A 24,711-nucleotide genomic window follows, 5' to 3' on the forward strand; every position below is an offset into this window, starting at 1 on the left:
ATCCAGCGACTGCGGGCCTAGCGGCTCGGGAAGCGCCTCTGGGGCCTGTGGAATGCCTCTGAGAGACGCAGCGGACCACAGGAGCATTACAGAAATAGTGCACTCATCACGGTACGTATTAAAGGCGAGGCTCACGCAGCTCCCTGTGGGCAGGGCTCGCCCTGGGTCTAACGATTGCCGGCGGCGCTGGGCGGGGCACAGGGAGACGGCGGCGCTGGCGGCCCGCCCCTGAGTGAAGGCGCGGCTGCTGGCAGGACTTCGGGGCTGAGCGGAGGTGCCTGGGGGCTGGAGGGACGAGAGGGGAGACGGCTCCGGGGACCGCCCTGAACAACGCGGCGGAAGGGCCGCGCCGGGCGAGCCGCTGGTCTGTGGTGCTGGAGAGCTGCGTGCCTCTGACAGGCGTGGTCCCGGTGACGGTCCCAGTGCCGGTGGCGGCGAGGCGAGCACCATGCTGGCTACCCGGTAAGGCTGGCCCCGCGCCGCTTAGCTTCTGCTGCCGCCGCGGCGGGGCCGGGGAAGACGGTGGCGGTTCCCTTTGGCGGGCCCCAGGGAGGTGGGGCAGAGCCCTGGGCCGCCGTTGCCGCCTTACCGGAGGGCGTTGTGGCCCGACCCGGGCCCCGCGGCTGGGCTGTCCGCACCCGAGAGGGGATCCGGTGCATGGCTGGTGGGGGAGTGTGGTGCGTGCCATGGCTGGCAGGGCGCTGCCGGGCGTGGCTGCCTGGAGTTTAAGGTGATGGCGTCTGGCCTTGGCCGTGGTGGCCTGTCGGTGTGGGGAGCGCCTGTCACCTCGCTCAGGGCGCCTGAAGTGGCATCGGGCGTGATAGGGTCCCGCAGGGGTGCGGGCGGGGTTGAGGTGGGAGTCATTCCCTGGCTGTGCCACGGGTCTAGGGGCTGCATCACTTACACAGAGTTTTCACCACTGCCATTCATGGCATCTCTGGTGTGTACGAGACTGCTGGCTTCTGAGCTGGGTTATCTGTTTGTGTGTGTGTTCCCTTTTACTCTCTTATGTACTCCTGGTACACCTGCAGACAGGAGGAAACTTATGTATGCAAGATATATGCGTGTAGATATGTACCCAGATTGGACTGGGCTTTGAGTAGCCTGGTCTAGTGGAAGGTATCCCTGCCCATGGCAGGGGTTTGAACAAAGTAAGCTTTAAGGTCCCTTTAAACCCAAACCATCCTATGATTCTGGTGCCCAGGAACTTGCCTCTTTTTTGACCTGAAACCCCAGCCTCAGCAGAATAAAATTAAGGGGCAGAGTTCCTGTTTCTTGTCAGGATAACACTGTAAATTATCATGAGGAGTTTTATTTCTGCTGACCCTCTGTGTATTTTTGTGCTACCACAGTTTTGCTTGCCTGGGAGAGCCTCACTGGTTGCTATCTGATTGAACTCTTACTGAATTGTTGGGTGGATTACATTCTCTGAAGGGTTCTCATGGTTGTCCCTTCTTGCTGAACAGCTAAGAGGATTGTATCCTGCACATTAGGCTTGTTCTGAGTTGCAGCAGTAGTAAGCTAGTAAGGAGAAGACCGGGCTTAGCTGAATGTGACTGTGTGGTAGGCCTTGTGATATCCTTCTTGGGGTATTCCACCTTCCACTGCTATGGACACCTGCCAAGTGCAGGACAGGTTTATGGTTAGGGTCCTGGATGATTTCCCAGATGCACATGGACCTGTCTACAGGATAGAAGCTGCTATTTGTCCCAGGACATCTGAGTCAGTGGAAAGAACAGTTACTACTAGTGAATCATTCTTCCTTCCTGTTTTCAGATGAGGACAGGTATCAGTTGAAATTTCAGCTGGCTTGGAACTGTTGCACTGATTGTATGTGATTCTAAAAATCAGGATAAAAATTAAGAGTGTGGTTTCTAAAGTAATCAGCACCATTCCAAAACTAAATCCGAAACTACTTTAATGGCATTAGTTTTAATGACAGTAAATTCTTCTGTTCTGCCTATAGGTTGTGGATGATGAGGAAGCTTCCTTCTCTTCTGGCTCGGACTCTCACTTTTGGGACCACTGGGTCCCCAGAGCTTCCTGACATGAATGAAGGTAAGGTATTTGGCTGTACTTCGGAAGTTGTAGCAGTATTTTTGTGTGCGTTTGGAGGTTAATGGCAACAGGTATGCACAGTCATTAAAGTTACAGATATGGAGGCTCATCTGGTTCTTTAGTCTTGGCAGAACATGTGATTCTTCTTCTGGAGGGACATCTGCTTCTCAAGTTGGCTCTGCACAGAAAGGAAACGTAGTACAGAAAGCTACTATGGTCACTGGAGAGAATCATAGAACCATAGAATGGTTTGGGTTGGAAGGGACCTTAAAGGTCATCCAGTTCCAACCTCCCTGCCATGGGCAGGGACACCATCTACTAGACCAGGTTGCTCAAAGCCTCATCCAGTCTTATTGCAGAAAGAATAAAATGAAATGAAAGAATAAAGAATATTGCTATTTTCTAACTGACATTCATTACCATAAATGAAGCCATAATCAAAGGCTTAAGTGCAACACAGGTCATGAGTCCTGAATTAGCAAAGTCTGGGGAGCAGAAAAATAAAAATTAACGGCCTTTTCAACCTGTCCTTGATCTTTTTTGAATTTATAGTATCACTTTTTTGCTACCTAACTTTCTTTTGAATATAAAATGGCCAATAGATGAAGGAACTGAATGGGAATAATGTTTTACAGAGCTTTTAGTGTGTTAATATCACTAATTTTGTAAACTTAGAGAAATCTTTTAATCAGATTGCCAGCATTGCCTCGTGAAAATGCTCTTGTCAATGGAGCTCTGTGTTGAAGGATTGTTTTGGCACTCTAATAGTAGTAATAAGCCGTAATGTTCCTGTTGCAGAAGTTTTGAAAAAAGTTTTCTTGCATTCTAATCCCAGGTACTGAGAAAAGGGGAGGAGGGAAAGGGCTGGTGCCAGGTACAAATAATTCTTTCATGGGCTTGGATTTCTGCTTGTTTCTGAGAGCTTCTTTCCCATTTTGTTCTCTAAATAGAAATCACAGGTTATCCAGTACAAGAGAAAATGAGGGTTATTCATTGTTAGTGAATTTCTTTTCATACTAGCTAATAAATTCTAATTTGGAAAATTAAAGGAAAGAAGCGTGGATAGAGAATATTGCATTCTTGCAAATATTACCCTGCTCTCTATATCTAGGTGGTAATGATACCACCTAGAAGGCGAGTGGAAATAGTGAAGCTGTGAAGCCACTCTGGCTGGCCTTCCTCTGATTGGTTTTCAAGGAATACTAATATTTTGTGGACTGTATGACTGTAAATATTCAAGATTCTCTTCCAAAATTGTAACGAATAATGTTATACAAACTTTTGCTGATACGTAAACTAGTTTGCTTTAATTTGGTGTCCATGTTTTCACAAAACACCAAATATTTACTAGCTTTTCATATGCTTCCTCACAACTTTGGGTCTCAGATGTGAATATCCCCACTTCTTCCATGGTTCTCCTAAAGGCTACATGAAGCAAGACTTTGGAAGTTTTCTCAAAGACAACTCATCCCGCTTTTTGAAAAATCTTCCAGATACTCTTTCCAAAGTTAATAGTGTTTGTCAACAGCACATGGTAACACTGAGTTTGAAAAACTGGAATTATACTGCAAGCAGATACTACACAGAGTCAGTAGACAAAGGAACCAGAAAGCTGTCTTTGAAGGAAAGGATGAACTCAGTTGAAAACGCAAAGATACTGAGTGTAAATCAGGCAAAGACAGGTTGCCTACAGTGGCTTACTAAAATTGCAGGACATGTGCTTAAATGGAACTCAAGCAGGTAGGATAATCAGGTAACTCCTTACTAGATGTAGTTCGCATTGTTTCTTTTAATTGTGAATCTAACCTGTGTTTTCCACTCCACAGGACACTTACCCCTTCATGTGAATAATGGTGTGTTGTGGTAATCTGTACATATTAAAATATTTGCTATAACACTAGACTAAACAGCTACTGTTTTTCCTTACTTTAGCATTAATGAAAAATGAAATGCTATTACTCTTTTCTATTGACTTGCTTAAAGCCTCTTTGCCTTCAGTCAATGGCTCTGTGACAGTGTTGTCCTAGATCTCTGTCAGCACATTGTGTTTCTGGTGGTGTGCTGGATAACACATTTCTTAGAGGCTTGTGGGATACAAAATTTCTTACACAGCAAGTCCTGTAGTACTTAGCTTCAGGTTAGACATTTGAATCTGCATCTTTAAGTAAGTCCAGAGCAACCTCTATACTGGTGGTAAAATGCATGACAGTGGTCTACCTGAACCTGGGTGCAGCCTGGGGAGGCACCAGCAGAAGAGGACATGGATCTCACTGGCAGAGATGAATGCAATGATCTTGTCCAGTTGTCCTCGTGTCCTTCTTCACATCACAGTGCAAATATACTCAGACCCTGCTGCTCTGGCATTAACGATCCACTGATTGTAGTTTAGGAGATACTGTGAAATGCGCAACGATAGATAAGCCCCATTTGCTGCAATTGTTTTGCACTTTTAAGACATTTGCCAAATAAGAAAAGGGAAAGAGTTTATGGACATCTGTGCTTAATAACTTACTTAAATGTCTGTTGCAAGAGCAATGTAGTCTTCCCCTGGGGAAGGGAAGACAAAAACTATGTACTTATGAACCTGTAAAATGGACTAAATTTTGCTTCACATCATTTTAGGAACATTTTTATGCTTTGTCCGTTTTATTGTTAAAATAAAAGGGACAAAGCATACGTCCACAAAGTATGTGGTCTCAGCCTGGCAAATGTTCACTTGTATGCCTAAAATTGAAATCAGAAGTATTAAATGGGACTAACAATGTATATACATGTTTACAGGTTTGGACCAGAGGTTTTTTTTTCAGCGCTTTCTACTGTTTAGAGTTGAAAAGGAAGATGAACTTGGTTTAAACAAAGAGAAGGTGCTGTTTATTCCCCCTCCATCCCAGCGCAGTCTGCACACTTTTGGAAAATTGAGTTTTTGTGTTCTAGAAGCTGTAACAGTGTTTCTACTAACACTGTGTAGATCCAATGCATGCTATGGCAGCTTCACAAGTGGAGTGTGAGTAACAGGAAAGTAGTACCTATCCTGTAAACAAGCCATCTGCTTCTTAAGAAAAAAGAATCTGACCTTCCCCCCTTAAAAAAAAAAAAAAATTAACTCTTAAGATTTGAAATCAGTTTCTTTCAAAATTTTTTTTTTTTTTTACTTAGAATTGTAGTGGAACTCTTCTAATTTCAAAAGACTTTTTAAGCATAATTTTCTAAAGAAATGAGGTCTAAGCAATCTGTTTTGTCTTTGTCTGTCTATCTCCTTGTCACCCTCTTCTTCCAGAACCTGTTGTTTCTTGATGTCAGCCAAAATAGATGAGCAGCAAATCTTGAAGAGAAATGTGTTTCCACAATCTTTGTGAAAACTGTCTCCGAATCAGAGGTTCATTAGGGTGCCAGAGCTAGTGTTGGGGTCAGCCATGGGCTGTGGTGTTTGCTGGCAGCGGGTGAGTGACTGAGATCTCTGTCCTGGCTGGCTGGTATTCAGCCCCTTGCATATCTCTGGGCTAACCATAGCTCATGCTGGTGCTTGTCTAGGGGGCAGGCAAAATAGAATTAGGCTGGGAGTGCAGGAACGGGAGCTGAAGGTGTTGCAGGGGAAGGAACAAAAGGGAGGTTAGGGGTGTTGCAGTGGAGGTGATGTGGGGGATTTGGGATTGGAAAGCAGCAGAAACTGAAGTGACTGTGTGGAGGAGTGGGGGCAGAGCCGAGCTGATCTAGCTGAGAGAGGGGTATGTGATTTAAATACTGATGATACCAAACTCTGCTTGTTCCAGGGTTCACAGGATAGCTCGCTGATCACTGCGAATACACTGACCAGGCATTTAGCTTGAAAAGTGCCAAACATGATGGTATCTAATAACCTGCAAGTATAAAGGATTAGCTTGTAATGCAGCAGCCCTCTTTCTGTTTCACTGAAATTTGGGTGTTTTTTTTTTTTTTTTTGGTAGCCCTTCCTTGATGTGTCCCTATTTTATCCTAATATTTTAACCCCCTTGTATAAAAGTCTTTGTAAATAAGCAAGGAATCTCAACTATACATTCTCAGCTTCTGTCCTGAGCTTGGGAATTGTTGCTGCTTGTTTTCAGGTGTTTCCAAATAGTGTACATTTACCTGCCTAATAGTGATGGAGTAGTTAGATAGATTTGATGGGATGTTAGCACACTTAATAACCTCATCCAAGGAAAGAGCAGAGAAACTATGTATGCAGATTATTCTTGAAATTTATGAAATACTTGTGCAGAACTGGTATCAGCTCTAATAGTGCAAATACTGCAGGAATTAATTTTATAGACCTGTCTTCCATGTCTTAACAATGTGTTCTTTGAGGCTGATAAAGATTTAGTCTGTGCAACCCTGCTGGCAAGAGCCAGTCTGACGGCATTACCTGCCTTCATGGGTGGGATTATTTAAAAAGTACTCTCCTCAGTCCCAGTCTCCCAGCTGCACTGTTCCTGTTTGTGTTCTTTTATGGCTTTCTGATTTGTGTTATCTCCAGTTTTGTTTGTGTTTAGGCTGAAATACTTTCACGTCAAAATTCCTCAACCTGATCCTGATCCGCTGTGTCTTTCAGCTGCTAATTAGCACTGCAGGTGTTTGATTGCATTAACAAACACTCTTTGTTGGCTAAACACAATAAGCTACAGAATCATGTTACTCAACCCATTATTGTGACATGCCTACTAACAGCATCAGAGAATTTGGCCAGACTTTTGTTTCTGGAATGCTATTTGCATGAATTTGCTTAATTTTCCTGTTCTGGGATGAGGATGGTGCCTCTTGGCACCAGGCAGCCTCAACCTCATGTTCATCACTTGCAGAACTAAGCTTGACTTGCTTTTGAATTTTTTTTATTTTTTTTTTTTTCCAGTGAGAAGCAGATTGAGGGAAATAGTGGGAGCATCTACCAACTGGAGGTACAGTGTGCATTAAATGTATTTTACTTTATTTGTGAAACCTAGGTAGAGCTCAGGGCTGTGGTAGTAGAAGTTAACACATTAGCTTGCTGACTGGAGAAGAAAGGAGATACAGCTAAAAAGTAATGCAAGCAAGGTTTCTAAATCATTGCTTTGTGGATCACAAGGTGTGTACCACCAAAGGAGCAAAATAAGTGATCTTGATGCTTAAAAGATTCTCCCATCAGCTTTGAATCCAATGAAGGTGTAAGAGCGTAGAGTCTGGCTGGAAATGTTACAATGCTGTTGGTTGCTCTTGACTTATTTGTTGGTGGATTACCAACATGGTGGTGGATTTATCCTGCACTGGATTCAGAGGTAGCTGAGCTGGCTCAGTGTGAAGCAGGCTGCATTATTAATGGACTGGCAGCACCTATGTCACTTTGGAAAATTGTCAGCTTGGGATTGGGGTCTCCTTAGTCAGGAGCATCTTGGGCATTTCTTTTCTCTTCTGTAATTTAATATTAATTTACATATAATTTAAATAATTGATGATTTGGCTTTATTCAGGTTACTTTTCTCCCCCTCCATTACACTGAATAAGCCAGAGGTGACTGTAATTCTCCACTGTTATCAGTTCTTAAAATCAGTATAGCCTGAGGGAATTATGTATTGTAGTTTGGTCTTTGCCATATTCATTGTATTGATTGTTAATTTTCTTATGGCTGTGTTTGCTGAGTTCTTCTTTCACACTTTGTACACTGATAGAGAAATGAAGAGGTGCTTGCCTGAGCGGAGTGTTTGATGTGTCTAGGCCTTCTGACTAGGTTTATCTAGACGGGATTATAGTCACACTAAAGAAAATGTCTGAATCTGAAAAGCTGATTTTTTGCTTAGTAAGACTGCTACCTAAGCATGATAGGGCTTGAAATTTTCAGTAAGTCAGCTGAAAAAGGCACTTAAAAGAACAATTCCTGCAGTCCACAATGGCCAGGAAGGAACCCCGCCATATGGAAATACCACCTGAGGATCAAGATCTTACAAGCTTTGGAAAAATCTGATCTTCTATCCATTTCTTTTTCCCCACTGCTCCAACCCTGAGAGGAGAGTAGACTGAAGCCAAGATCACCACAGCAGTTCTTTTCTTAGATAGGTATGTCTCTTGTGGTGTATAAATTACAGCAGAAATGGTTTGCGGAGTACTGTATGTAACTGCTATGAAGAAGTAAAGCCGGGGAGCCCATGGCTGGGAGTGCTTGAGAATGACAGGGTTAATATGGGAGGTCTGAAGGACATGGATCATGTTGCCTTTGAGATCATACTTTTAAAATGAAGTGAGAAAGAGTTGATACGTGTGGAGACTGAGCAGCCACTGCTTTCGTTAAGTCTGGCCACAGAATGATTAAAGAGGACAAACTAAGAACAGCTTGATAGGTAGGGGTCCCTAAATGTGAAGCAGGGAAGGACTGATGCGCATACAGCTGGATTACTGGGAGAGAGGAGAGATACATGTTGGAGGAATGCCTTTGGCTGTTATTTTTTGCTAAAAGGAAGCTTTGGTTCATGATTTCTCTTGTAACAGCCGGTAACATTTTGTATCAGAAAGAAATATTTTTTTGTATGTATTTATTCTGGTTTTGTACTTAAATTGTAATTGAAATTATTAATCTGCTCATTGCTAATTACAGTCTAGATACAGTTGTGGCCATTTCAGAAATCAATATAATTTCTCAGAATGTTTAGGGCAGGCATTAGTTAATATTTAGATGAACTGTCGTTACTATATGACTGGTACTGCAGTGTGTAACAGTATTTATCTGTTGAAAAATGTTATTGCTTTGAGACCAATACTTCTGTATATTGAAGAGCACATTCTGAAGCTGAAGTCAGGAAGAGTTCTGCTGCTGACCTCAGAGGAGCCAGGATGGGACTGGTGAAAACAAAACATAGTTAAATTTTTATTGTTTGGTCTCTATGTGCTTGTAGTCAAATTTCTGGTTTACTCTCTGATCAAGATTTACTTTCCAATATAATTTCTCTGAAACCTTTCACTGAAAGACCTTGGAAACAAATATTTTAAAAAGCATAAAGGTGCATCATCTTGGACATTGCATCTTTTCTTAGTCATGTAGTATATTTTGTTTCTATACAGTGGTATACGTTCAAACATTAACCTCCTGGAGGAGATTGTTATCTTTCTATTTTCTCTGAACTCTGCAGTACTTTTGTTGTTTAGATGTGGTAAACAATATTTCATATTTAAAACAAACAGAATTTTTCTGCTGGACTTTTACCCTCTTTGATCATGGATTATTCATATTTCCTCCCAAATTCTTAAATGGGAAAGAGGGAATATAAATATGTTGCAGCATGACTGCTTTATACTTCTCTTCCAAAAATAAAGCTCAAAGCATAAAAGTCTTAATCTTAAATGGCTAATACCCAGAATTTATCCAAAGTCAAAATTGAAGACATATTTTATTTTTGGTGAAAAGGTTCTTTCTGTTGTTTTCTTTATTTTTCTATTTTTTTTAATTGGTTTTGTAAAACACAATGGCACTCAGGTCTCAGCAATGCAGCATGCACAACTGAATGAATGGCACGTTTCCACAAGTTTAAAATTAAGTTTGGTTACATAGTGTTTTATGCCTTCTCTTGGTATGTGAAATGGATTCATAGTTTTGCATACTTTTTAGCTTTATACTGGAACTGTTGCATGTTTAACCCTTAGGTTCTTAATGCTTTGTTGTTGATTCTAGGAATGGTATGAAATACTTGCTTTTTTCAGTCAGGTTGCACTTTTAAGGGGAGAAACATTTGGAAGAACAGGTAAGAGAAAATGTTGGGCAGGGTAATTGTAAGATACCAGTGCAAGGGACCAACTTGGTAGATTGGAAAGAAGTGACAGCAAGTTGTCCTTTACTCCCTTGTGGGAGTTGCAGCCCCTCTGACTTGGTGCTGGAAAAGCAGCTCTGAAGGGATAGTGCTCCTTTTCCTTTATTAGTTATTTCTATAACCTTCCTATATGGTTGTAAGGTGACTGGGTAGGAATAGAGAGGGAAATAGATTAATTTCCCCTTTCTTTTAGCTTGCTGATCAAGTGTATGCTGTATGAACTGATGCTGTAAAGGGAGAGCTCACCTGTGGATGATAGCAAGTCTTAGCAGATTAGTTCTTTTTGTTGTTAGCGCTAACCAACACTATACATGCTTTACTTCTTGGGAGAGATTGTAAGTTGACAGTCCTTCAAAAATTGTGTCTGTAGGAAGAGTTGTGATACGGTAGCTATGGAAGACATGAATATACACAAAACCTCATAGGTTAAATTATGCCTGATTTGTTCTTTTCAAGGGGAACCATTTTGGTAGCATTCAGAATTAGATAATTTTTGTTCATCTCTTGAGCACAAAGTATGTGCTTGCCACTTGTGCACAAAAATACTTCAAAGTTTTCTGCAGTAGTCCTGCTTAGCGTATCTCATTAGGAGTATTTAACATTCTTTTCATGGCACACTTGCTGTGCCTTGCTGTTTTTTCTACTGTTTTGTTTTCATTTTGATAATATTCAATGTGATGTCTTTTAGCCGTGGTTGCAATTCTGTTGTCGTACTCCATTGTGGGATTATTATTTTTTTTTTTTTTTTCCTTACCAGGGATCATGTGCAAGCAATGCAAGAAAGAAAAGCTCTTTATACTTTACTGGCAAAACGGCAGGAAGATCTCCCTCCTAGGAGGATGAAGGATAGCTACTTGGAAGTTATTCTACCTCTAGGAAGTCAACCTGAAATAAGAGAAAAGTACCTGAATGTACACAACAGCGTAAGGTAACAGAGGAACCAGCACAGTGTTAACTTTCATTTACTATGTATGTAGGTATTTAATTGTCAAAATCCCTATCTTGCAGGTTTGGAAGGATACTTGAAGATCTTGACAGTTTAGGAGGTACGTATCTACGCCCTTGTAAAGAATGCAGAAGTAATGCAGAGAAAGTGAGTTTGTTCACTACTGTTTGGTGTGGTATAGTATGACCTCAGGGAGGGAATCACATCAATGTGTTTTCTCAAAGGAGAAGGAAAAAACCCGAAAGATACTGATGCTGAAGGAGAGGGAAGGTTGATAAAGAACAGACAGTAGCAAAATTGCTCAGCTTCACATTCTTGCCTCTGCCAGTTTTGTAAAGGAGCAGCTCAGGAATAATTTACTGAGAAATGATCCTAGATTATGAGTCTGCATTGAGTGTTAAATCAGAAATTTTGCAAAGTGCGCTGTTTCAAATTAAACCAAATTTTGCTCTTAAAAAAAAGAAATTCAAACCAACAAAACCGACACAAAACCTAACAGATAGTGAGGTGCAATTATTTCAGTCTTCCCTTTGGGGAGAAGTTATTATAATGTGGAAAGAACAGACTATCCATTGAGGGAAAAAATGGAAAACAGTCCATAGGTTCCTGGATTCTGTCTCCAAATTGATGTTAAGCATAACAGTGACTCAGTTGTTTCATGAGTTAGGGTTGGGTGGTTTTTTTTTTTTTTGTTTGTTTGTTTGGTTTTTTTCTTTTTTCCCCTCCTTTTCATTTATTTATTCATGGTCTTTAAAAGGTCAAGTTCTTTGACTTTTGTTTTAAGCTAAAACAAGTGGCAGGTTGTTAATGTAACTTGGAGATACTTTTCTCTTAAAATGTCACCAGGTGACTTCTTTCTTCATCAGAGTTCTCTAGCTGGTTGGGAGCATTTTGATGGAGGTTTTTGACAAAGAATAAGTGCTTATTAAGAGGAATTTCTGAATGGAACAGGGATTTTTTTTTTTTTTTGGTGGGGGGGCAGCAATGAAAGACTGTGAGTCAGATGGGCAAAACTGAGGAAGACAGAGAAACAAGTGAATGTGTCACATACCTATTGAGGATAGACAAAACAACTAGATGATTTGTATTTCTTTCTGGGACAGGGAAGATGCTGGCTTCAATACCTGTCTTGAACTAGAAAAGGAGACTTGAAACAATTTGTACTACCCTCTGTTGGTAGATGAGATGAGCCTGGTTTTCATTCTGTCCCTTGTTTATTTCTCCTGGAAATCTGTGAAGTTCTTAGTTTTTTTTGTGTTGGAGCACAGAATGTCTGCCTTGTTTGTAGTCATACTGGGCTTCAGTCAGTTCTGCTGGGGATATATTCTTTTAATGTGGTTAATCAAGATTCAGTCCCAATTACACAATATTTCAGATGATGGTCAGCACTTTGCCCAGGACAGTGTACTGTTTCATTCTCCTCTTCCCCCAGCCCAGTATATTCTCTGATCTCAGCAGATATACTGCATAAAGATCTGATTGACTTTAGATTTTTTTCTTTGGCAATAGTATTCTGATAAACCCCACTTCTTCCTAATCATATTGATGGCCATGAATTGATAGGCAGAACAGTTTTTAGAATTGTGACTTCGGTGATTTTTTTAGGGAAAAATATCTTGGGTTACCTGCAAGGTCAGAGATTTTCCTTCTTGCATATCTCATTATTAGGTATAAACAGATACTTTTGATTATGGAAGTCTGTATTGAGTGAAAATCATGAGTACTAGGAAAAAAACCAAACCACTTTGCAGCCTTGTATTACTCCAAGAAGTCTGTTTACTTGGATGTGCTCTTATGAGCAGAGCTAATTAATTTAAATAGTGATGCAGCTAGTAGTAATTACAGTGTGATAAATACGTCTGACTGTGCTTTCATACCTGTAAGGCACAGTTTTATCTAATCTGCACCTCCTTAAAGGAATCTGTAGTTGAAAATAAGTCCTCAGACAACATGTATCCTTGGACAACCTGCGTGAAATCAAAATAAAAGGTAGGAAGGATCTGAGACTGTGGGCTGCAGGGGAAGAGGGAAGAGATTATGTGGGATTGAATGTGGAGCGATGAGTTGATTTAAAGTGGTCAGTTACATTTCTGTTTGTAGTAAGTAAATATGCATATAACTGAGACAGCTACTGAATCATTTTTCTTTATAGCAATCTTGTGAGTTACACAATATGTGGAAGTCGTGCACTCTGAACCGTACTTTAGTTTGTGTTTTACAGGTACTTCTCATGCTTCACAAAGATGGCTTTGATCTGCTCCACTGAAGTTTTTGTTAAAGAGCTGACTCCATTTTTGGTCTCTCCACAGTTCTTATTTGCTACACTCATACCAAGCAGGAAATGCAGCCAAAGTCTCCTTTATCAATAGTTACAGCTCTGGTGGATAAAATCAGTAAGTGGCAATTTGGTCAGTAGGAATGGTTTCATTTGTTTGTCTTACTCTTCCAGCAGCTACTGCCATCCCTGGGTTGTTACTGAGGATACCTTCTTCACAATCCTGTTTAGTTCACTTCATCTTGTTTTGTTGAAGGGGGAGGGAAGAGGGTTTTCAGTATTTCATATTTCACATTTCCCTTCCCTTCAAAATACAAATTTTATGCACATCTGTATGTGGTTTCATTTTGACACGAGCTTCTTAGGTTCATTATTGAACAGTTTTTGTTCTAGTGGAGTTAGATCTTGCTTGTGTCGCATGTTCTGCTGAGCACCACTGTGGGTCTGCCATTTGTGTGCCTGCTTCCTTCTGTTCTGGCTTTTGTTCCTTCTCCTGTTTTGTTCTGACAAGGCAGAAACTGCACGCTGGCAGTGTGGTCCCTTGCAACAACTGTCTTTTCTGGGTTGACTTTGTGTGTGTTGCCATTTGCAGAACACAAAAAAGTCTTAGAAAATCCAGTCTTTCTAATGTTAGATGTTAGTGATCCAGCAGCCTCTAATGTTTGTGTTGTAGATTTGTGCAAGAGGATTATATGTCCAGATTGTGACATCAAATTCACAGGCAATGTTTCCTGGGTTGGGAAGACCTCAATGGAAGTGAAGATGCACATGCTGCAGGTTAGTTCCTGTGACTTCTCTCCATTTCATCACAGGGATGAAGTGCTTTGGGGGAATTCTGGATGATATTAGCAACATAAATTACATTTTCTGCAATAACTATTTTTAAAGGGCTTGAGGCAGTCCTAGTGTTTCAAGACTAAGATAACTTCAAGTAGTCTAGATGCAGCAAGTTACTCTGCTTACTTTTCTTTCAAAATGCATTTTTCTTAACCAGTGTTTTGTAATTAAACTGCAACAGAGTACTCCTACAGAAAAAAATAAGTGGCTGTGCTCTGCATGTTCTTAACTAATTTTCCTCCTGCTTTTGACAAACTTTAATTTTTTTATTTGGTATTCAGTTTCAGTATTAAATTTTATCTCCTGTGTTCATCTTACCTGCTGTGTAGGACAATTTTTGTAGTAAGTTATTAAATACTAAAGAATAGAAAATAAATGAAGGTGTAACAAGGCTACACTGTGCAGGAAGCAAGAGGAATATTCATAATTATATTAAAAAATTCTATTGAATATTTACTGTCAATTGATTAGTTAACTGGAATGTTAATTCAGTTATTTAATTATTTAGGGTAGCAAAGATATGCTATGACCACTTATGTTAGTGGCTATAATTCAGAGAAACAGGTAAATATTTTTTATTCAGTTGGTCTCCCTAAGTGGAGTCTTTGATGTAGGCAATAACATTTTACCTTTATTGTCTGAACTCCTCACAGTGCTGGCATTAGTGGCAATTTGTTATTGACAGAAAATGTTCTGGCATTTCTCAGAATAAAGCGTCCTTTTACAATGCCTGCATTGATTTCCTCCCCACCCAGCTGAAAACAGTAGTTAATAAGTATTCCCAGTGTAATGCTTATATTGAAGTATTCCTGAAACTAGAGTTTTAACTTGTGTTATTTCATTCTTTTTGACCTGTTGTGAGAGATCTTGCATGGGATGACAGAAAGGGAAAGTAAACAGCATTAACAGTGTGATGGTGTAGTTGATGTCAACTGAATAGTTTGCTAAGCACATTTACAGTTGTATTTTTAAAATATAATTGTTTCCTGTCTCTCTTAGCTACATGATGGTGATTACAGCCCTGTGTTAGATGCAACCTTTGTCATGGTGGCCCGGGATCCAGAGAATAAAGGGTAAGTTGTAGGAGAGGAAAATAGTTTTCAGATTCCTACTGTGATGAAAATAGCAAACATGGCAGCTTGCTATGTGTGTGGCATATAGCCATATAAAAGGCATATAGCATAGGTGACCAGTCACGTAGTTGATGTTTTCTGCTGGTGTTACTTTCCTGCGGCAAGCTTCAGAGCACTGATTCAACAGTCAGATGATACCAGGAATTGCTGTTAATCTTGGGATTGGACCCTTTTCTGTATTAGTTTTTTTCTGTGTTTGAATGACTGGCCGGATAAACACAGAAATGAACGAGTCTGCTAGAAACCCAACTGCATTCTGAGAGTTGTTAGAATTAATTGCTGTTTTGCCATAAAATGGAAAAGATTGATCTTTGATGGTTAAATAGTCTTTGAGTGAATAATACCATCAATTCCCTAATAGATATGATAGGTTTCATCAGAACAATTCAGTCTAAAACTTACTTATGTAAGTAACATGGAATTAATAAGTATTCACAGAACATAAAAAAACCCCAACAACCCATAAGCCAAATTTCTTATTTTTTGGTTTTACTCATTCTGTAACTCCTTAGGCATTAAACTAACAGGCTGCTTAGTTTCAGTTTTGGTTTGACTCCAGCACCAGAAAAATCGGTTGTATTTCTTACTACTTGCTTTGTAGCCTGCAAAAGTGATAAATGATTCTCTAACTAGTTTTAATAATTGCCTGTGTTTAATGAAGAGGGATATGTTTAATGAGGAAGGCTAGCTTGACATTGTTTTTTAGTCCTGATAATGTTAGAAGTACTTATTAAGTTGGTTTCATTCAGATTTGTAATATTTTCTTAGACCCTACTGTACATTAAAATATCTATATATAGTTATGGTTCTCATTTTATGGACTTATTTTGCAAAAGATTTACATCAAATCTGATGTAATTAGACACTAGCAGATTGACTTAGGACAAGCCTATATGGACTTGTGCAAATAGATACAAACTTTAGTTGCTGTTCTTCAAGCCAGCTGTGTTTTGGAAGCATTCTGTCCATATAAGGAAGATATTTATTCTATGTGAAATAAAAACCTTTCGGAGAGGCACAGGGTATGTTAGGTTAGTTATAGTGCCACAAAAACATGGCTGTGTGGCTCTTGGGCCATAGCAAACTCTCATCTCAGCAGCTTGGGTCTTGAACAGGACAGCTGCTGTAGATGTGTCCTGAGCTGAGGAGAGGGTGAATGTGCTCTGTCATGGAGAAGGAGCTGGTGTGTCTCTGAAATCCAGAGGTTTAGCAAACCAGGAAAGAGCAGCTTGTTCTAAGCTAAAACATCCTCTCTGCATGCCTCTGTCACCATCCCAAGTAAAGGCTTGGGGTAGAGTTGAATTGTTCAGCAGATATTTGTGTGTATGCATATATATTGTTCTGAGCATTTGTATTAATGTTGAAATAGAAAAATAATAATTCGAAATTATGGGGAAGAATGGCTCTTGAAAATAAGTGTTTGCCTTTCTTTGTGACAATAAATAATGTTATATAATTAGGTCAGAATAAACTTAAGTTGTGCAGAAAAATAAACATACAAATTTGTGCTCAAGGCAGCCTCATATCTTCTTTGATAAGTGGTACATGTGGTAAACAGCTTTCAGCTGTTGATAAGACTGTCATGGGAACATGTAGATTATAAGAACACTTGCTAGCTACAGCGCTGTGCACTTTCTGTTCCATGAGGAGTGGTACTGTTCAAGTTTTATGTATCCGTTTTAGACTATCCTAGGTCATCACATCTTAATTTGCTGTATTTTTAAAAATCTTGAAAAATCTTAATTTTAATCCATGTGTACAAATTTAGCTCTTTAAGAAGCATAGATGCATCACCCTTTCTTAATTATGCTAGACAGTGGTTGGATCATTTAACTGCCTCTTGAGAGTTAAAGCTAATTTGATATTCTGCTGGCAGCTGCACAATATGAAATAATCTATTTGTTTCTATGATATAACCTGAAGTATCTCTTTTCATCTTGTACTGTGTATGTAAGCAAAAATAGACTGTTATAATGTATTTAGAGGAGAAACTGTTGTAAAGTTTGTAACTAAAACAGAAATTCCTGTCCATAGGCCAGCATTTGTTAATCCACTGGTTCCTGAGAGCCCTGAGGAAGAAAAAATCTTCAATCAAGGGGAATGTATGTCAGATTTCCTGGTAGTATGCACATGTGCCTCAGGTTCAACTTAGCAGCTAGAAGGAAATAAACTTCAGAAGTGTTGCTACTTAGAAATGCTCCTAATTTGTTCAAAACCATGTTTTTTTCTGTCTCATGTGTCAGTAGTGTAAGAGAGGTTAAAAGCCTGCTATCACATTCTTGGCAACTCTTTGGCTAAACTGACACAGAAGGGCACTGTTGATGTGCTCTGCACCCCAAGTAGAGTTCTCAGTTTCCAGGATGCTCTCTCCACTTCAGATCTGAGTGCTGCACAGGCTTTCCTAATGCTCTGGCTGCTTGATTGCACCTGCTGGGTGCATCACAGCTTCCTGCCTGTCGAGTTCCTTGTTCTTTTTGGAAAGAAATTCAGAAAAAGAAAGGGGGAGAGCAGGAGAAGGACTGTGTAGCTCCATCTTATTTTGTTTCAAGCTGGAATATTAAAGCAGAAAATTAGAGAAACATTAAAGACTGAATGAACTGAACAGAAGAGCTAAAATTTCAACCATTGTGGCCTATGGTAGTAAGGTCGGTCATAAATTTGCATTCTTGTACCATTGGCAAAACCTGAAGAAGGTTGGCTGTTCTGTAAGGTTTCTTCTTTGATATGTTTTTCTATACTTTGAGGGGAATATTGAAGTTTTCTGTAGGAGCCGTGGGTGGGTATCATAGTTATGTATAAAGGTCTTCATCACATTGGTGAGGAAACAGTGAAGTTCTACCTTATTTTTTCTTTGTTACAGTCAATTTTAAAAGCCAGATTTCTGTTTGAATCTATGGGACTGTGGAGTTACAGCTTTTAACTTCTGGGGGAAAAAGAGAAAAGGAAAGAGACGGCTGATTCCAGGTTAAAATGTTCAGAGCCAAGCCAAATGTTTTTTTCTTTGAACTATAATATGGTTTTTTTAAAATGTTTAGTGAACAAACTGAAGAGGATTGATTTCAGCACCGCTTCTTTGCTGAAAATGGCTCCTACTGCAGAAGAAAGAAACATTATTCATGACATATTCCTTAATACGTTGGACACAAGGCAAGAAGGGGAGGGGTGGAGGAGAACTGAAGTCTTACGGAAAAGTCATGTGCCTTTTAAGTGGGTGCTCGTAAGAGGATAGTCTGGAATAAAAGCACACATTTTGTTTTCCTGTTTCACCATTTAAATTCTGTGGCATTTTATTTGAAACACAGGTACAAATTTTAATGTGACATCTGCATCTCTTAAAAGAGTCGTCTGTTGTTAGTGTTAGCTTTGCCAAGATGACGAAAAGTGACAGTATAAGCACAAACTGCTTCTGAGCCAATTGTTAGGAATAATCTTGAGGAAAAGTCTTAGTGATGCTTAACCAAATAAGGGAATGGAATAGTTTTGCAGCTGTGTGACCTGCACAGTCTGAGAGTTTTCTGCCCTGATATCTAGAGAAAAACCTGTGAGGGTAAGAAATGGCCATATTTTGATCAGGTAACCTTGCCATGTGTTTTAAATATAATACATGAAAGCAGTATTTGGGGGAGACTGTTGTTGGTGTACTTCTCTTATATTTGAGCTTTGTGGGAAATCATCCAGTGCCAGTGGTGATAGAACAATGCCTAAGGGCATTAATGCAGTAGTGTATTTGTGGATAATTTGTTATTTCTTTAACTTATTACACAGTTGTTATTTTCAAAACTGTTTACCAAAGTGAGACATGCTTTCCCCTAAAATTAGCAGACGTATTTTGTACACATTCTGTCTGGATTTGAAAACCTCAAACTGTCTACACATTTGATGTTTAATTACTGTTAGCTCATTGTGTACTTTTAAGTCCTGTTATGACTTAGAAAACAGTAAGGCTTTCTCTGACAGGCTTTGTGGTTGTGATTCATCTTTTCTTTCATGTACCTTTCTTGAGCTTGTTCATTCGCATAAGCTTGAGCATTAACAGAAGTTTTTGAAAGATCAGGAGCATAGGCTTATCGCAGTAACAATCAAAGTATCACTTTAGATAAGGCTTCAAGGTCAGTTGGAACAGCTTTTAGTGAAGGAATGTATACTTTTTCAGGGGGGTCCTCTATTGTTTTGTTGGTCTATTTTTTTTTGTTTCCTCAGTGTGTGTCTGCATTTGCTATTTGCATTTTTCACTTGCTGAATTCTGCTAATGTGGGCTATAAAATTTCTTGTCTCTTCCAAAGGACAGTAAGTTTCCGGAGTCGTAAATTACCACCCAATTCAGTGTGGATGGAAGATACAAAGCTAAAAGGGCTACAGATTTGCCATCCTCAGGTATTTTGAAAAATAAATTATGGAAACAGTTACTTATGAATTGTCTTGTAAGATTAATCAATCCATTATTTTATTTCAGTTCTGCAGTCCTTGCAATGTATTTAGATATCAGTTTCTTTTGCCATTTTTCTGTTACATGTATTGGTTACCACTGCAAAATAGATATATTTTTTTTTTAATTACGTTGTTTTCTTACCAGACTACTCATTTTATGTAAAGAGAGTCCTTTGCAAAGTGTTAAGGTTGGGCTTCTGGTTGCTGCACAATTTTGAGGTTTTATGTTGTCAAATGAGTCAGATGAGCTCCTATTAAGTAAAGTTGCCTGAGCCATTTTGACTTTTATATATATATTTCAGTAATGCTTTTTCTATACTCAGATGTTGGGAGTTCTGCTAAATACTGTGAACTGAAGTGCAGACTTCAACACGATGCTTTGGAAATAATATACGTAGTATAGCAGTTTGGTTTTTTTGTTTCCATGTATAGGAACGAAACATCTTCAATAGGATCTTTGGAGGTTTTCTCATGAGAAAGGCTTTTGAGCTGGGATGGGCAATTGCTTGCAGCTATGGGTGAGTTGTAGACCTGCAATATTTATATAATCCAGAGCACTGGGCACATACACATAGGCTGGGAAGCCAAACTAACCGGCCTAATGACAGTCTGAGTAGAAAAGAAGTAGGTGCCTAGTAGAATTTTGCACTGTTAGTGCACAGCACTGTTTTACCTAGAGTCTCTTGTATTTACAGAGATTTGCATCTTGCTTCTTGTTAAACATCACGTCAAGCTAGAAAATACATCCTTCTTCTGTTTTCTTTTATCTTACCAAGCTATTGAGATTGACTTTTGAAGATACGTTTTCCTTCTAACCATATAAAATAGAAATTTTGCCAAATAAGTATCATATCTTCTCATTCCATACAAAAGAGAAATAGTTTCTGAACTTCTTCTAGTAGCTGCTTGTGCTTAGAAAGTGTGACTGAGGTCATCAGCCAGCAAAGGTCTATGCATAAGTTTAATGGGAGTATGTCTAGCCTGATGCAGAGTGAAGTGCTTTATGTCAGTGCTTGGAAAACTGATGGCAGTGGTGGCACGAAGATTGCCTAGCAAGTGTAAGTTATAAGAGAGAATAATGATGCAGTAGCATGTCATAGAATCATAGAATAGTTAAGGTTGAAAAGGACCTTAAGATCATCAAGTTCCAACCCCCATGCTGTGTCCTTAGAGGATGTGTGCTTTTATTGGTGTGAGAGTTTGCCTCCAGTTATTTTTGTTGTGGGTGATAACATAATTCTATAGCACTTCCTGTGGCCTCTCTTTAGGAAAGATATATGCTGTAGTAAGCCTTCATTGAAATGCTGATGAGGAAATATTTTAAATATCTCCAAACGCCCTCATTATTCTTGAGAAGAAATTTCTTTTTCTTGCTCAGGGGTTCCAGACCCTTTATTGTATCTGTTGATGACATCATGTTTCAGAGGCCAGTTGAGATTGGATCCTTATTACTGCTTTCTGGACAGGTAGGAGTCAATTTCTTTTTTAAAAAAGAAAAACATATCTTTGCTGTAGTCATTGTTAATCACTGATGATGAACAGTGCATTATGAGAGTGTGTGACTTCAATTCTTAGACAGTGTAATGAAGTCTGTTACAGTGTGTCAATGCCAGTAACAAATTAGGAACTACAAATCTTGTCTTAACTGTGCAGGTCTGTTACACAGAAAAAAACTACATCCAGGTTCGAGTACACACTGAGGTTTATGATGCAGACACCAAGGATCACCACACAACCAATATCTTCCATTTTACATTTATATCAGAAAATGAGGCCCCACGGGTTGTCCCCAAAACATACGGAGGCAAGTATGCGATTAATGCTTTGTCGTCATAACTCTGTAGGAAAGATGAGTTTCTGTTGGAACACTAGTCATTCTAATAACTGAACTAATGGCATTTGAATAATTTAACAGGGTTTCATGGCAAACCAAATTTATTTTATGCTTTCATGACAGTGTGGATTGCTTCTTAATCTTACCAGTTATGTAGTTGCCCAGTACTGACGCTAAATTACTAATGTGGTTCTCTTTTCTCCACCTTATTTCAGAGTCCATGTTGTATTTAGATGGGAAGCGACACTTTGCTGCTGTAATGAAAGAAATCTGACAGGCACTGGATCAGCAGAATAGCAGCATGCTGTCTTGGAAAGAGTTGTCACCAGAGATGGCTAACAGACAGATGCTTGCAGTACCCCCCAAAAATAAAACCAAATCCGCTCCGAACCAAAACCCACAAACCTAAACCACACAACAGAAAACACCTTTTAAATGCTATTTATATATTTGCATATATTTGGATTTTTTATTCTTTGCTACTAGAATTTGTTGAAATCTACTTTTACATGCTACTGCTAGGAAAAAAGGCTGAAAAAAATACAGTACTAAGCTTCATGTATAGCTTCTTTTTGTCTGCTTTGAGTAATTGCATTATGACCTTTGCTGTCTTGTCACCATCTGCCTTCTTTCTCTTAGTAGCTCTCCTTTGTGCTTCCCTGACAAGGGATAAAAGTTCTATCAGAAAAAGGTGTGCAATAAGTACATACACACAGATAAAGCCATTTGACCTATATTCTTGTGTAAGTTAGGTTTATTTTTTGCATTGGGCAGCAAGCATAAGCTCACAAGTTCCTAGTGTGTGCACAGTGTAAAGGAGGTGCTTTCCGTCAGCCGGGATTTTACAAGTCTGTACAGCTCCTGTTCTGGATGGTTTCATAGTTCCCTTGGGAGAAAACCGAATTTTGTGGTGGAATGAGGTGACCATATGGCCTCTTTGGCATTCTGTCTGTGTACAGCTAGCCCTTGCCAGCCTCTTCTAACTCTTTTTTGTTGTAGATAACTGTAAGTTCCTTAATGAATTATTTCTCATGGTCTGTAGAGATGTGCTTGGTGAATTGGATGGTACTGGGATACAGCATTGTAGGGTAGAATGTTTCGGTTTGTTAGGGATTGGAAGCAGAAAAAGTAAAATGCTGCTCAAATGGCAATGGTTATGTTTAATGCTGGCATTAGGGGTCTGGCAAATCTGTGTTGAGCAGCTCCCAAGTCAGCTGCTGAATGGAGAGAGGATTTTTATCCCACTGAGAATGCAGCTAGAGGACAGCCCCCTTGGCTGGATTATTTGTCTGGTTCCTTTGTAGACTGTAATGAAATATGAATATTGCACAGCTTTAAAAATTGTCAAGTTTATCTGTGAAGGACAGAGTAATTCTCCATCGCAGAAGGGACACCGTGGGGACATAACTATGGTATCTAAGTAACAGGGAGAAAGTACTTGGCACCAGAGTGTTTCTGATGTGATGGAGAAAGTTTAAATAATCTCCAATATCTGGCAGATAAAGCCCAACATCCTGAAATTAGGAAGGTGAGTGGGCGGGAGGCATCAAGTTTTAGCAGTGAGGATGATTAGTCACAAGCATAAAACCTCCGATACCTTCAACTCAAGACTGACATAGTGTCTAATCAAGACACCCAAAAAGGAGTAGTTAGGCTCAATGATAGGTTAAATGGATGAAATATGACATCTTACAATACACAAGAACAGACTCTGGCTTCCCTGCTAGGTTTAAAATCTTTTAAAATCAGGAAGCAGTATGTAGAAGTTACGTGAATCAGCACAGATGCACAAAACAGGTTGATAAAATAAAGCAACATGTTGAAATTTTTTTTCATTAGAAAGTTTGAGAAATTCACAGTTAAGACAAGCTTCCCTTGGAGCTAGGATAGCATGAAGGTCATGGCTCCTAACAGCTAATTGGTACTCCCATGAGGAGGGTGAGTGTTGAAACAACCAGTGTGTTATGCATCAGCCTTTCCTAAGATTTGGCTGCCTTCACAAGTTAATCTTTCCAGGGGAGGCACAGGGGCATTGCCAGATCTGTATCAGATAGATGCATTGAAGTGATAGCAAGCTCTTGGTTCCTTGCATGGAGTTTCTCTCTTCAGACACACTCCAGTGCTCATCCAGCTGTATGCTGTTACAGTCTTTTTATTACAGTTATAACACTGTGGATACATATTGTATTTTCTATTTTTCTCCTTTTTAAAAAACTCTTGAAGCTGAATATGCTTAACTGACCACACAAATAAAGAACTGAAACACTGAACTGAAACTCTGGAAGGCAAGAAGCGGAGGGATCTGTGTCAGACTATCTGCAGGATTACATCAACCCAGTAGTCCTACCTGGGTCACTTTTGTATAACGCTTGTAAGTTAAGGGGGTACCAAGTTCTTCCTCTAATTCCTCTTCAGCCGTATATATCATAATTTGTCAATTCAGCTTTGGGAAGGGATAAAAGAGGCAAAATATACGTAGTAGAGTAAGGGAGCAAGAGTAAGAAGAAAATGAGTACCACAGATGAAGATGCTTAGAAAAATTAGTGTGTTTTCAAAGTTCATCATAACTTAAATGCGTACCACTATCACAGTAGATAAAGAAACATATGTACAGTCACACAGAATGTTTGTATATATATATAGATATGTAAAAGATATAAAAATATATACAGTAGTAAACAGAAAGACAAAGAGTATGTGCTCACATATTTTTTACTCCAAGAAGGTAACTCCAAGTTTTTACCCTCTCTGATAAGAGGCTAAATGTGTCTTTGTTCAAGAGTGTTATTTATGCATGTTGCTCTGTACCTTTGTGTGTGAGAGAAAATTGTTCTTGGATCTCACATTCAGAATTAAAATATTTAACATAATGGTGAGCTTATGTTGCAACTTAATGGCCACCCCATCACTGCTGTCAGTGACTAGCCATTAGCATGGCTTGTGCCTAAAGGTATCGGTAGAAAGTCTTCTTACTTGTAGTGAGCCTTTCTATGTAATTGGCTGTGGCTCTGCAGTGGGAAGTAAATATTTCTGTGCCCATCATGTCTTGGAATACAACAAGGAGGAGGAGGAAGTGTGTGCTAGCTGGATTGCCTCCCCATACCTTCTCACTTAATGGTGATATAAAAGAAGATTTCTGTGGGACTGGCTGAGCACAGTGCCTGAAAAAGCACTTTGTTTCAAATGGTTTTATTGTTTCTGTTCTTAAAAAATAATAAAATGACTTTCTCAGAATTCCTATAGCAGTTTCTGGCAGCCCTTTTTCAAATGCACACAGATCCTTTGCAGCCATGTGGCAGTGCACAGTGTTCTGGGAAGAAGCTTGCTGGAGCCGGTGCAGCATGGGCCACTGAGCAAGTGTTTCAGTTCAGAAATCTGCTCCAAACTTACTGCACGTTTAATTGGTTGTACTGCAC

General features: G+C 39.6%; 1 protein-coding gene across 5 annotated transcripts; it reads left to right on the top strand.

Annotated features, from left to right (window-relative positions):
- ACOT9 (acyl-CoA thioesterase 9) lies at positions 1-24,529 on the top strand. Of its 5 annotated transcripts, none has more exons than XM_065677283.1 (16): positions 1-111; positions 1,967-2,058; positions 3,885-3,911; positions 6,923-6,968; positions 10,600-10,770; positions 10,851-10,888; positions 13,098-13,181; positions 13,737-13,840; positions 14,900-14,973; positions 17,068-17,135; positions 18,069-18,180; positions 19,317-19,407; positions 19,894-19,979; positions 20,840-20,927; positions 21,115-21,265; positions 21,511-24,529. In XM_065677283.1, exons 1-16 carry the CDS (start codon positions 53-55, stop codon positions 21,567-21,569), a joined length of 1,350 nt encoding a protein of 449 aa, XP_065533355.1. In that variant the 5' UTR covers positions 1-52; the 3' UTR covers positions 21,570-24,529. The 5 variants fall into 5 exon arrangements, with proteins under 5 accessions (XP_065533355.1, XP_065533356.1, XP_065533357.1 ...); XM_065677285.1 differs by lacking the exon at positions 1-111 and adding an exon at positions 165-462; XM_065677284.1 differs by lacking the exon at positions 3,885-3,911.
- Positions 24,530-24,711: the final 182 nt, after the last annotated feature.

This window comes from Lathamus discolor, chromosome 4 (genome assembly GCF_037157495.1).
Source record: "Lathamus discolor isolate bLatDis1 chromosome 4, bLatDis1.hap1, whole genome shotgun sequence".
NCBI lineage: Eukaryota > Metazoa > Chordata > Aves > Psittaciformes > Psittacidae > Lathamus > Lathamus discolor.

Coding starts and splice junctions, on each gene's coding strand:
- ACOT9 (XM_065677283.1), top strand. CDS start 53: ATGCCTCTGAGAGACGCAGCGGACCACAGGAGCATTACAGAAATAGTG. Junction 6,969..10,599: donor GGAGCATCTACCAACTGGAG/GTACAGTGTGCA, acceptor TTTCCTTACCAG/GGATCATGTGCAAGCAATGC. Junction 20,928..21,114: donor TATTACTGCTTTCTGGACAG/GTAGGAGTCAAT, acceptor TTAACTGTGCAG/GTCTGTTACACAGAAAAAAA.